The sequence below is a fragment of the Amblyraja radiata genome, chromosome 14 (assembly GCF_010909765.2).
Source record: "Amblyraja radiata isolate CabotCenter1 chromosome 14, sAmbRad1.1.pri, whole genome shotgun sequence".
Taxonomy (NCBI): domain Eukaryota; kingdom Metazoa; phylum Chordata; class Chondrichthyes; order Rajiformes; family Rajidae; genus Amblyraja; species Amblyraja radiata.
The window spans coordinates 26489014-26502330 of NC_045969.1; the positions used below are offsets into that span (position 1 = coordinate 26489014).

Consider the following 13317-nt stretch of genomic DNA (forward strand, 5'->3'; position numbering starts at 1 on the left):
TCCTGGGTGTTTTTGTCAGGAGAATTTCCTGCCATTGTAATGGAGACAGATTTACCTACACAGCAACATACGTCTTTTGTTGAATTCCACTGGGGCTGCATTAGTGTTCTGCTCTGTGCCATATTGTGCAGCTGTCTAGCGCCACTTGCTGGCGACTCTGTGCCCCTTTATCCTGTTTCTTTATAGAGGAAATGGTGGCTGACATTGGTGCATGCTGTCCTGATGTAAAGCAGGTTATAACCAATGAAGTACTTAAAATGTATTTAAAATAAGACACAAAGTGATAGAGTAACTCAATGGGTCAGGCAGCATCTCTGTAGAACATAGATGGGTGATCCTTCTTCAGACTAATTGTAGTGGGGGGCGGGGAAGAAAGCTGGAGAGAGGGGAGGGGGGTGCAGGATAAAGCCTGGCAAGTGATAGAACGGTACAGGTGAGGGGGGTTGATATCCATGTTCTTCAGAGATGTTGCCTGACATGCCTAGTTATTCCAGCAGGATTTTGTCTCTTTTTAAGGTTACGGTCCTGATCGACAGAAAGTTGTTAAAGATATAGATTGAAACAGTGGCAGACTGTTCCCTTCTGCCTAACAGTTCAGCCAGTTATAATTTGCGAGGAACACATGTTCAAGACTTAATACAATACAATACAATACAATACAATTCAATTTATTGTCATTTGGACCCCTTGAGGTCCAAACGAAATGCCGTTTCTGCAGCCATACATTACAAACAAATAGACCCAAGACACAACATAATTTACATAAACATCCATCACATTGCTGTGATGGAAGGCCAAAAAAACTTATCTCTCCACTGCACTCCCCCCCCCCCCCCCCCGATGTCAGAGTCAAAGTCAAAGCTCCCGGCGGGCGATGGCGAATTGTCCCGCGGCCATTAAAGCCACGCCAGGTGATGCAAGGTCGCACACTGGGTCTTGGTGTTAGAGCCCCCGGCGTGCGCTCGCAGTCCCGCGGCCATTCCAAGCCGCGCGGGGCGGTGCTGTAAGGCCCCGCTCCAGGAGCTCTTCAACCCCGCAACTCGGGCGGGAGAAGTCGCCGTTGCGGAAGCCCCGAAAAGCGGTCTCCCTCCAGGGACCCGCGGGCTCCCGGTGTCACTGTCCGTCAAACCCGCAGTTGCAGCCACCGAATCTCCGGAGGTCGGGCCGCAGCAGCGTCCACCACAGCTCCACCCGCTCTGGACTCGGCCAGCTCCGCGACGGTGAGGTGAGTAGTCGGCACCACAGCCCCCGGTCTTCCTGTTGGAGGCCGCTCCTCGTTGCAGCCCCAACGACAACGGAGACCCGACAAAGAAAAGGTCGGGTCTCCCGTGCAGGGAGAGATTTAAAAGTTACCCCCTCCCCCCCACACCACCCCCACCCCCCCACAAAACAAATAACAAAAACTACATAAAAACATAGACATAAAATAATAAAAAACGCAGATAGACTGCAGAGGCCGCTGCTGACGAAAGTCACCAGTTAACCAGTTAACCAGACCATCTATGGGATGGGAACAGTGGCTGGCATGTTGTGCCGAACCACAGTCTTGGGTTACCCAGAGTAGTTCACCGGGTGACCAGTGATAATAGGCGACGTGCCCACTGTCCTAGCTAACACTGTTCAGAACACCTTGTCTGAAGTCGGGAATGGATGTCTGATTCTCACACTGTGACACGTGGACGGACATTTCCCAGTACTAACCACTGGGATTAGTTGAATAACTTTGTGCGAGGTTAGACTGAAGCAGGTCTACTACATAGGTTGAGAGGAAGGAGCCAGCTCCACCTCCTTCTCATTTTTTCAGCCATTCTACGGTCAGTGGCTTGAACGAGTGACTGACTGAGGATGTTTACGATGGGACATTGGGTTATTGTTTCAAGGGCTTTGGGGAAAGAGGTTGTGGATGAGCTACAGGCTGAACAGTCAGTGTGAAGGATGTCGTCACGAGTTCCGGGTGAACATTGGCAACGAGTTGGAGGAGGTTCTGCCCAGGTCAGTCAGCAATGCATTGCGATGCCAGCACAGGCACGAGAACGGCCAGGGAATTGGCCAACGATGCTTCCAGTGGGCCCACAGGAGAAACCAAAATGGTCAATTCCTCTGTGGCATTCACTCAACATGGATTGAACTCAGACCCGTACGTCCTTGCACGATGGTGGAAAACCATCATTGAGGACCTCAGCTGGATATTTATGGTGCATGGGAGGGGACAGATTTAATTCTATACAGACATCATTTCAGAAGTGTAGATGAGATGATCACAGCAGGAGTCGTACCTATGGGCAGATAGTCTGATGACGGATGCATTCCTGACATCGACAGTACTGTAGTCAGCTCCTGTTGTAGTCACTGGGCAGGAGAGTAAACGGTCAAGGGGCGAGTTCTGGAGTGTTCCGGCAATGAGTACAATGACGAGTCCACACTGAAGAGGCCGTGGCCACTGTGGAGTTAGCCCTCAGACTGAAGCTGCAATGACTGGGCCTTAATCCAAAAGCGTTCTCCAAAGAGGGGAAGCAGTGCATTGTGATGGTGTGGGGTTGTGTGAAGAAGTCGCAAGATTAATGTGGTGATACACATGTCCCACACGTGTAGTTAATTCTCTGGGGATGGAGTAAACCCCCTTGACTGAAGCTCACATGTCCAGTGATGGTAATTGCACATCACACTCACCTACACTGCAGCAGTATCCAGCACATCCCAAGTGTATCCGTGGGCTGAATGCAGTCGTCTGTGTTAGTCGATGATTCTACAGTCGACTTCTGAAAAACAAACGTCCACTGTCACTCCACTAGCGAGTCTAAGCACCCACCCTTGCCATTATCACCCCCTATTCCTGCATCAACAATTAACCTAGGGAGGGTTACCTGTGACCAGAAACACAACTGGACCAGTCACATAATTATCAGAACAGCAAGAGCAGGTCAGAGGCTGACTGTCCTGTGGGGAGTGGCTCATACCATGAAAAATTAGTTTAGTTTAGCTTAGAGATACAGCGCGGAAACAATCCCTTCGGCCCACTGAGTCCGCGCCGACCAGCGATCCCGCACATTGACACTACCCGACACACATTGGGAACAATTTTACACTTATACCAAGCCAATTAACCTACACACTGGTACGTCTTTGGAGTGTGGGAGGAAACCGAAAATATTAGAGAAAACCCATGCAGTCACGAGGAGAACGTAATAACTCTGTACAGACAGCACCCGTAGTTGGGATCGAACCCGGGTCTCCGGCACTGCAAGCGCTGTAAAGGGGCTGTCCCACTTGGGCGACCTAATTGGCGAGTTTAGAAGAGCTTAGGAGAGTTTGATAATATGTCATGTTGAAGACCTCCTTCGACTATGTTGAAGACCAGTTTCGACTAGTTATGACTAGCTACGACTAACTTCGGGAAAATTGGACACCGAATAGTGGAGAGTGAAGACGACCTCCTTCGATCTCCTTCAACCTCCCATCGACCTCCTTTCGATTATGATGAAGACCACCTACGACTAGCTTCGACATCCCACGACCAACATGCCGACCTACTGCGACCTACGATGACTAAACCTACGAGTAGAAAAAGTATAGATTTTTTCCATGGCGACCTTTTTTTACTCGCGGGCATTTTTTAACATTTTGAAAAAAGCGCCGCAACCTAGCTGAGGCCTCGAGTACGCGGAGACCACTCTCGAGCATGAAGGAGAGTTACGAAGACCTCCTACGACCTCGTGGCGACCATGCTGCGAGTATGGGTCGAGGGCAAACACACCAGAACTCGTGGTAGAGGTCGCCCAAGTGGGACAGGCCCTTAAAGCAGCAACTCTACAACTGCGTCATCATGCCACCCATCATGGATCTATACACAGTAAACGGCTCAATTGTAATCATATATTGTCTTTCCGCTGACTGGATAGCACGCAACAAAAGCTTTACACTGTACCTCAGTACACGTGACAGTAAACTAAACTGAACTCCTGACACTCAAAGGCTTTCTAGAAGGTATAAATCAGAAGGGTGATGGAATGCTCTCCACTTGCCTGGATGAGTGTAGCTCCAACAACTATCAAAATGCTCAATACCGTCCAGGCCAAAGCAGCCCACTTGTTTGGCATCCAATCCACTACCATAAACATTGATTTCCTTCACCACCAGAGCACAGTGGCTGCAGTGTGCCCTATCTACACTTACTCACTCAAACCACTTCGACAGCCCCTCCCAAAGCCAGGACCTCTGCCACCAAGAAGGACACGGGTAGCAGGTGCACGGGAGCACCATCTCCAGCAGGTTCCTTCTAAGTCACGCAACTTCCTGAATTGGAAAATATATCGACGTTCGTTCATTGTCACTCAGTCCAAATCCTGGAACCCACCCTCCAATAGCGACGTGGGTGCACCTTCATCAGAAGGACTGCATTGGTTCAAGATGGTGGCGCATTACACAATAAATGCTGGTCTTTCCAATGACATCCAAGCTTCAAACTTTCATTCACAATTGACTGCCTGTCAAACAAGAGAAATGGTTACCTGTGTGGATTACAAATGACTTCGGACAGAGATAAATCCAATTTGCGTCCCAAAGTCGTTTCCATCCCGAATGTACGAAAAGAATAAGTCTGGATGACACACGGTACAAAGTGTCACCTCCATGTCTCTGCTCCCTGTGGAGTTGTCGCTTATGTTTTCCGGTAGAATCCCTCCACGTTCCAGCAAGGCCCTTGGGAAGGTGGAAGGAACATCAAACTGAGTGCTTCCCAATCTAAATCCACCCACATATATGTATTAACTATAAAATATATGATACGATAGAACTTTATTTATCCCAGGAGGGAAATTGATCTGCCTACAGTCATAAAAACACAGAATACATGAAAATAAAGTGACGAGTGGAAGGAATTGGGGATGTGAAAAGATTTGCGGTGGGGGGGGGGGGGCGGCAGATGGGAAGTCAGTCTCTGTCTATCCAACGACAGAAGGAGGAGGAGTTGTACAGTTTGATAGCCACAGGGAAGAGGGATCTCCTGTGGCGTTCTGTCCTGCATCTTGGTGGAACCAGATGTATCATCTACTGTATATGTATCATCTATAAAACTACAGACATAAGGAACTATACTATAGATGCTAACACAAAGTGCTGGAGTAACTTTACAAAGCAATTTTCAGAAGCCACTCAATATACTAACCTGCAACTCTTTGGAATATGGGAGGAAACCGGAGCACCCAGAGGAAACCCACTCGGTCATAGCGAGTATTTACAAACTCCACACAGACGGTACTTGTAGTCGGAATCGAACCCATGTCTCTGGTGTTGTGTGGCTCCAGTTCTGTCGCTGCACCACTGTGCCGCCCTACATCAGACTATAAAACTATATGGTGCGACACAGTGGCACAGCTGATAGAGACACTGCCTCATAACACCAGAGACCTGGATTCAAGCCTGACATTGGGTGCTGTGGGTGTGGAGTTTGCCCGGCGCGGCCTAAAATGGCCGTGGGACTTACCATCGCCCGCCTGGGGCTTTAACATCGGGAGAAAAATCGAGAGCAGGGGAGAGAAAAGACTTTGCCTTCCATTACAGTGAGGAGGAGGTTCACTGTGATGGGTGTTTGTGTGAATTAAATTGGTTGTGTGTCTAGCAGGAATCATTTTTTTGTTTGTATGGCTGTAGAAACAGAGTTTCGTTTGAGCCTCACTGAGGTTCAAATGACAATAAATATTGTATTGTGTTGTGTTGCAAGTTCCCTCCGGATGCTCTGGTTTCCGCTCACATCCTTAAGATGGGCAGGATGGAGAGTCAGCCCCCCTGACTGAAGCTCTCACTTGCTCCCAGTATGTTGATGAGTGGCAGAACCTGGGGAAGTTAATGGGAATGGGGCTAGAATAAAGAATGAACATGCAAATACTTGTAAATGAGTGGATTATATACAGCACGGACTTGCTGGGCCGAAGGGCCTGTTTCCACAGAGTGGATGTGGAGAGGATGTTTCCACCAGTGGGAGAGTCTAGGACCAGAGGTCATGGCCTCAGAATTAAAGAATGTTCCTTTCGGAAGGAGATGAGGAGGAATTTCTTCTTCAGAGGGTGGTGAATCTGTGGAATTCATTGCCACAGAAGGCTGTGTAGGCCGTCAATGGATATTTTTAAGGCAGAGATAGATAGACTCTTGGTTAGTACAGGTGTCAAGGGCTACGGGGAGAAGGCAGGAGTATGGGGTTAAGAGGGAAAGATAGATTAGCCATGATTGAATGGCAGAGTAGACGATGGGTAGAATGGCCTAATTCTGCTCCTATAACTAATGAACTTGTGGATGTGGAGAAGGTTGCAGGGTGCACACTCACCTGGTAGCCTGCCTGAGGTCAACGTGGGGCCGGGGGGCATCCAGCTCCTGCACACACCGGGGGTCGATGGCGGCAAACTCTCGTGCTGCACCCTGGTGAAGCGTGAAGCAGCACGGCCCCACGGAAGGGCCCATCACCACCAGGACATCCTTCGCCCTGCTCCCGAATGCAGCCGCCATTGCGTCCACAGTCGCCATGGCAACCCCCGCCAGGGTGCCCTTCCATCCTGGGGGTGGCGAGTGAACAAAGTCCCTGTTCAGTTATAGTAGGATCTTGCTTGTTACTGTGGGGGGGGGGGGGGGGGGGGTTGCTGGGGATGATAGATGGAGATGGGGTGTTGCTGAGTGGGGTGTTCAGGCTGGTAGGAAATCAGACGATGAGTGGAAGAGGCAGCAGCAGCAGGGATGTGGCGTGGAGAGTAGTGGGGGGGGGAAAAGAGAAATGGATGTAGGGTCACGAGGTACGTTGGAGGTGTAGGGGTGACATGAGGAGGCCAGGAGCCATGGAAAACAGGAAAGGGGGAAGCATCAGAGGACTGGAGGGTGGGAACTGCAACTGCCAATGTATGATGGACGGACTCAACTATGTCCACACATCACACAAAGACTCATCACACAAAGTTTGGTGTGTGTATGGAACACGCTGCCAAGTGTGGCAGGGACTATTCCAACATTTAAGAAGCAGTTAGACAGGTACATGGATAGGACAGGTTTGGAGGGATATGGACCAAATGCGGGCGGGTGGGGCTAGTGTAGCTGGGACATGACGGGCTGAAGGGCCTGTATCCACATTATATGGCTCTATGACTCTATCTAGTGCATTCCCAATAGAGAAAGAATTATGCGGCATGTTTATGCATCAATATCCCATTGCACTTGTGCTACCTGCCTTTGCTTAGTACCTGACTGGATTATGTGGCTATTCCTCTCCCTCACTCATTGATGAATATAGTGAGGTAGATGGATTCTTCATGTAGGTTACTGCAGGTAGATGGAACATGGAATTGAGGTTACAATCAGATCAGTCATGACCGTTGAGTGGTGGAGCAGCTCGACGGGCAGGTTGCCTTCCTGCTTCTGATTGCTGTTCCAATGGGAATTAAAGGTAACGTTACCTGCGTGGGCCGCTCCACATGCGTGTTGGACGGGATCTGCAAACAGGAGAGGGATGCAGTCTGCTCCCGGCGCTGCTATGGTGACATTCTTCTGGTTGGTCACAATTCCATCGTATATCTCGGGCTCAGTTTTCCCAATGGTCCAGATGATGTTCCCATGCTTCACCTAATAGCGACCGGGACAATGGCAGGCAAAGGTAACCACAGCCAACAGCAGGTTGCAAACGTGAACTTAATGCAGAGAATGTTGCAGAAAGGTTTAAGGGAGCTCCACAGAGAAAATATTAGTCAACATTAAACTAAAACTACCACGTTTGTGCCGACCATCAGGCATCCATTTACAATAATCCCATTTATTCTACCCACATTCCCATCAACTCCCCCTAGATTCTGGGCGACACGGTGGCAGCTTTACAGCGCTTGCAGTGCCGGAGACCCGGGTTCGATCCCGACTATGGGTACTGTCTGTACGGAGTTTGTACGTTCTTCCCATGGCCCCGTGGGTTTTCTCCGAGATCTTCGGATTCCTCCCACACTCCAAAGACGTACAGGTATGTAGGTTAATTGGCTTGGTATAAATGTAAATTGTCCCTAGTGTGTGTAGGATAGCGTTAATATGCGTGGATCGCTGGTCAATGTGGACTCGGTGGGCTGATGGGCCTGTTTCTGCGCTAAATTCTACCTCTCTTCCACACACTAGTGATAATTTATAGTAGTCCATTTACCTACCAACCCATATGCACATGGATTGTGCGAGGATATTGGCTCGCACAGGGTAAACCCAACATGGCCATAGGGAGAACATGCAAACTCCACACAGACACCACCAGAGGTCGGCATTGCACCCTGGGGCTGTGTGGCCTGTTTGAGAGATTTCTCTGACTTGGTGGGGCAAAGGGCACTGCCCTGGTGTATGACTCTTTAAAAAGAAAACTAGTCAAACTGCCTATCCATTCACACTTGTCTTCCATCCCCACTTCCATGCCTCCTCTTTAATAAGTTAACAAGAGCATATTGTTCAATGCTGTATCAAGAGCTGCCCACAGAGGTAGTGGTAAATATTTTACCTTGGCGAGGTGGAATGTCTGTGTGTTAAACCCTGCAGCCTGAGCCAAGCGCTGCATATTATCATTCACCACGGCTACAGGGTCCCTACGCTTCCAGCTGCTGTAGAGGTTTAAAGAGCTCAGGCCCGGCAAGTACGATATGCCGCCAGTTCGGGTGGTGAAGCCATGAAGAAATAAATCTGTTGAATTGAACAAAAAAAATTAAAGGGCCTGTCCCACTTCCGCGACCTTTTCGGCGACTGTCGGCACCCGTCATAGGTTGCCGAAAATTTTCAACATGTTGAAAATTCAGCGGCGACCAGAAAGACGCTACAACTCTTTGGGTAACTTGGAGACCTCTCACGACCATACAGGCGACCCCTGGCGACATGTCGCGGGGTGTCACCAGGGGGGCATGTCGCCAGGGGTCGCCTGTATGGTCGTGAGAGGTCTCCTACTCACCCAAAGAGTCGTAGCATCTTTCTGGTCGCAGCTGAATTTTCAACATGTTGAATATTTTCTGCGACATATGACGGGTGCCGGCAGTCGGCGAAAAGGTCGCGTAAGTGGGACAGGCCCTTAAGATTGAGCAGTTAAACGCGGGCTCAGCTTACGATCCCACATCCCTTGAATGAATGCAATGTTGCTATACTTTCACTAAGAAACGTGTGCCTCACTGAGTCCATATGCAAGAATCGGCAGGATTTGACACTATTTTCTAAGTCACAGCTGCAGCTGGACATGAAGGCAAGTTGTAGCCATCGCCTCCACCCGATCTGTCCCGAGAACTGAAGTTCCTTTCGTAGCCTCCTTCACTCTATCTATGACTTGTCAATGAGTTTTCTTGCACGGTACCAAGGGGTACAGGATACAGCTGTCCAGAATTCAGATTTAGATTAGTAAGTATATACTGCACTCTAGATAGACAAAAAATGCTGGAGTAACTCAGTGGGTCGGGCAGTATCTCTGGAGAAAAGGAGTAGATGGCATTACGGGTCGGAACCCTTCTTCAGACTGACTAGAAATGCTGCCTGGCCCACTGAGTTACTCCTGCATTTTCAGTTTCAGTTTAGTTTATTGCCACGTGTACTGTGAAGCTTTTGTTGCATGGTAGCCAGTGTTTTGTGTCTATCTACTGTATAAACCAGCATCTGCAGTTCCTTCCTACATATTCGGCATCTTGTTTGCTGCCAGCACAATGACCACTAGCGTTAAAATCCGGCAGAGCACATTTTACCAATTTATGTTTAGCGCATATATGATTATAATCAAAAGCCATACACAACAGGTCGTGCAAAGTGAAAGGAAAGAGAGCTACAGAATTATACATTTCTTTATAAAAGCATACCTGATATCAGCAGGGACTTCAGAACCACTATCTGCCCCATGAAGCCTTCCAGCTGTGCCAGGAATCCCCTGATGTCCGTCCAGATGCCATCTGCTTGCTGATGTGAGAGAGGACATGCTCCAGTGAAGGGTGCTGGGATCTGCAGATTTACTTCCCCTTCACCGTCTATAACAAGCATCTCAAATGAAAATTTGTAAACCGCAGTAAAAAGTTGCTCGACATAAAGCTCAAGTGTGCTTTTCCTCTCTGCGGACACGATGGCTTTAATGACACTGAGGTTCTGTTGGTCAACCTTCCGCTTGATAGAGTACAAGATGGCAGCAAAGCTACTTTCCACCAAGACCTCCAGCTTTTTCTTTGGCACCGGCATCTCCTCCTCGAGTTGGCACAAACAGTCCTTGACGTCAGCGTTCACTAGGTCTGCATTTTTCTGGCTGGACACCAAGAACACCTGTGCACTTGCAGGGAGACCATGTTTGCTCATGATGTCTGCCGCTCGATGGAACCACTTACGGAGGCAGCGGCAGGGAACATCTGAGAGGTCAACCAGGACAGCATCGACCATCCTGGCCAAACGATCAGCACGTTCTCAACCACTTCTTCAAACGCCAGGTGCCTGGGCAAGAATGAGGTAAGTACAGAGAATCTTAAATTAGACCATTTGCTGAATGAATCAAAATTAATTTAGCAGGCACTTGTAAACCAGAGGCCAGGAGCATCAAGTAAAATAGTTTCTGATTTCAAAGCAGGGAACAACCAATCAAACCAATCCTATAAATGTAATGCTGCTTGGGAACAAGATCAGGCCCTCTTCTCACTGCTACCTTTGGGCAGGAGATACTGAGGTCTGAAGTCTCACACCACCCGGTTCAGGAACACCTACTTTCCTAGAGCCGCCACCACGTTCTTGAACTGACCTGCAGAACTCGAATCCCATCTCGGCAACGGAGGACGACAGTTCATTTGTTTTCTAATTGTATATTGCTGCACTCTGTCTCTCCTTGTTCTGTCTGTGGGTAAGGAGAGTGAGAGCAGAACTACGGGACACTCCACCTCACCCCAGACGGAACAAGGATAGAGTTGCCTGATCCAACCTGCCAGAACATAGTTCTCTGACATTTCCACCAACTTCAACGTGATTACGAGTCGCCTCTTCCCATTCCCACCCTTCCCCTTTCCGCAGAGACTGCTCGTTCTTGGTTCACTCATTCCTTCCCACCCAATCCACCCTCTCCCCAGGTACTTTCCTCTGCACCCACAGGAGATGTAATACTCGTCCCTATACCACTTCCCTCACATCCATCCAGGGACACCAGCAGTCCTTCCAAGTGAGATGGAGATTCACGTGCACCTCCTCCAACCTCAACTATTGCATTTGGTGTTCCCAATGTGGCCACCTTTACATCGCGAGATCTAGCATAGACTTGGCAACCATCCCTCTGAACACTTGCGCTCAGTCCGACGAGGCCTGCTGAATCTCCCGGCAGCTAACCATTTTAACTCCCCTTTCCATTCCCATACTGCCACACACAAACTGGAGGAACAGCACCTCATATTCTGCTTGACAGTTTACTAATTCTATGAACACTAAATGTTCATTCAATGAGCCCCGCCAGGACACACACATTTCTCCCCTTCCACCCCTCCCCTCCCCTTCCACCTATATTCCTCTGACTTCACAATTCGCACTTCTACCCTCATCTCACACCCTTGGTCTTTTCACCTCTGAACTTTGTACAACCATCTGCCTATTAAGGTTATGAGTGTTAGAAGTAGAACGAAGCCATTCAGCCCATCAAGTCTACTCCGCCATTCAACCATGGCGGATCTATCTCTCCCTCCTAACCCCCATATTAAAACCTCCTCTCACCTGTATCCACCTATCATTCGCCAAGCTTTGTCCTGACCCTCCTCTCTTCCAGCTTTCTTCTCCACCTTCCCACAATAATCAGTCTGAAGAAAGGTCCAGACCCGAAATGTCACCCTCCATGTTCATCAGAGATGCTGACTTGCTGAATTACTCCAGCATTTTATGTCTTTTTTTTGTTTCATGAAGGATGTTCAAGAAGGTAGTTTTCCCACTAAAGCACCAGCCTGCTCGTGATATCAATTTGAGTAAGATCCAAGCCCCCCAGAAGAAAGAATGACAGGGTGAACCATATACTTGTCAGTCAGGATGCTTCTGTTGTGCTTGCTCATTGCACAATGTCATGAAGTGATGACCCCTCCTCCTTGTGTGTGGGTTATGTCATGCTTGCTTCTTCCAGAAAGTCCATAACATAGATCTGATTACTATTTCTCACAAGTGTAAGAAGATGATAAGGAGGAGGAAATTAACTGTACGCTACGTTACGTGATCCATGGAGGGAGGGGCTTGTCCATATGGCCCACAGCTGAGTTAAAGTGTCACTGGATATGGTAATGTGACAGACTTCCTGAAGCTCTGTGGTGGGTTTTTGAAAAGGGTAGTTTAAACAGGGTCTTCGTGCCGAGAAGCGCGGCGGGTCGGTGGCATTCAGAGCCCAGAGTTTACTCCGCTTCAGTGCACAATTCACAACACTCACCGCGAGGAAAGAGGGAGGAGGACTTACCCTTGGCGGACGGGCCGCTTGTTTCCCCTCCAACCAGGTCCCCAGGCACGGAGCCCGGGGTTTAGACGGTGCGGCACCTCCGCGGCTCGCGGTCCCCGGAGCTCACACTCACACTCACCGGTTAGGCTTCCCGGGCCGCCGGTATCCCGAGGCCGGCGGTGGCAGGTCTTGGCCAAGGAGAGCGCGGCCAGGGTGAGAGAGAGGGGCCGAACGGCCGGCGTGTGCAGCGGAGGCCCGGGGTGGGGGAGGTCCCCGGGACTAACTCCTCCCCATGGGCGGCCGTCAAGGGAAGGAGGAGGGTTAACCGAACCCCTACCCCTCCCCTGATGAAGCCTCCAGCCCGCGACCTAACCTCCTCCCTGAGATCTCACGCCCTGACACAACCCCCTCCTCCTGACCGTGTTCACACTCCCTGTGACTTCCACTCACCGTGCACACCTACACATAGCCCTGCCCACACCCATCCCCGCACACCTACACATAGCCCTGCCCACACTCATCCCCTCACCCTCATCTCCACTCATTCCCGAAAGTCCTCTCCCTCTGTCTTCCGACCTCTGACATCTTTCCCCCAAACTGCATCACTCAGCAGGGACGTGCGGTCTGGGGAGGCAGAGCCTCACCTGTCATACTCCCAATGAAAATAGCTGTTAAGAAAAGTAAAGAAAAATAATAACAAAATAAAATAAATATAAATATTTTTCCACTGATCTGTGTTATAAATGTCATTTCTATATGAATCTAATCATTTTTTATAGTCAAAATCGCCAAATTTGCGCAGCTCCTCTGCAAATACAGGGAGAGATGAGAGGTGAGGCAGCTACGAGCTGAGCCTCCCCTCTTGGTTCTTCTTGGTTACTTGGTCCTCCAAAATATTCCAACTGGAATTTAAACTGGAG

The 13317-nt window shown here is 49.4% G+C and overlaps 1 protein-coding gene across 1 annotated transcript; it reads right to left on the reverse strand.

The window, feature by feature from the left end:
• Nucleotides 1-2704: 2704 nt before the first annotated feature.
• Nucleotides 2705-13022, reverse strand: lacc1 (laccase domain containing 1). The gene is made up of 8 exons (XM_033032889.1): nt 12893-13022; nt 12419-12856; nt 9828-10443; nt 8501-8679; nt 7434-7599; nt 6320-6545; nt 4509-4698; nt 2705-2759 (listed from the first exon to the last, which is right to left on the reverse strand). Exons 3-7 carry the CDS (start codon nt 10390-10392, stop codon nt 4518-4520), a joined length of 1317 nt encoding a protein of 438 aa, XP_032888780.1. The 5' UTR covers nt 10393-10443; nt 12419-12856; nt 12893-13022; the 3' UTR covers nt 2705-2759; nt 4509-4517.
• Nucleotides 13023-13317: the final 295 nt, after the last annotated feature.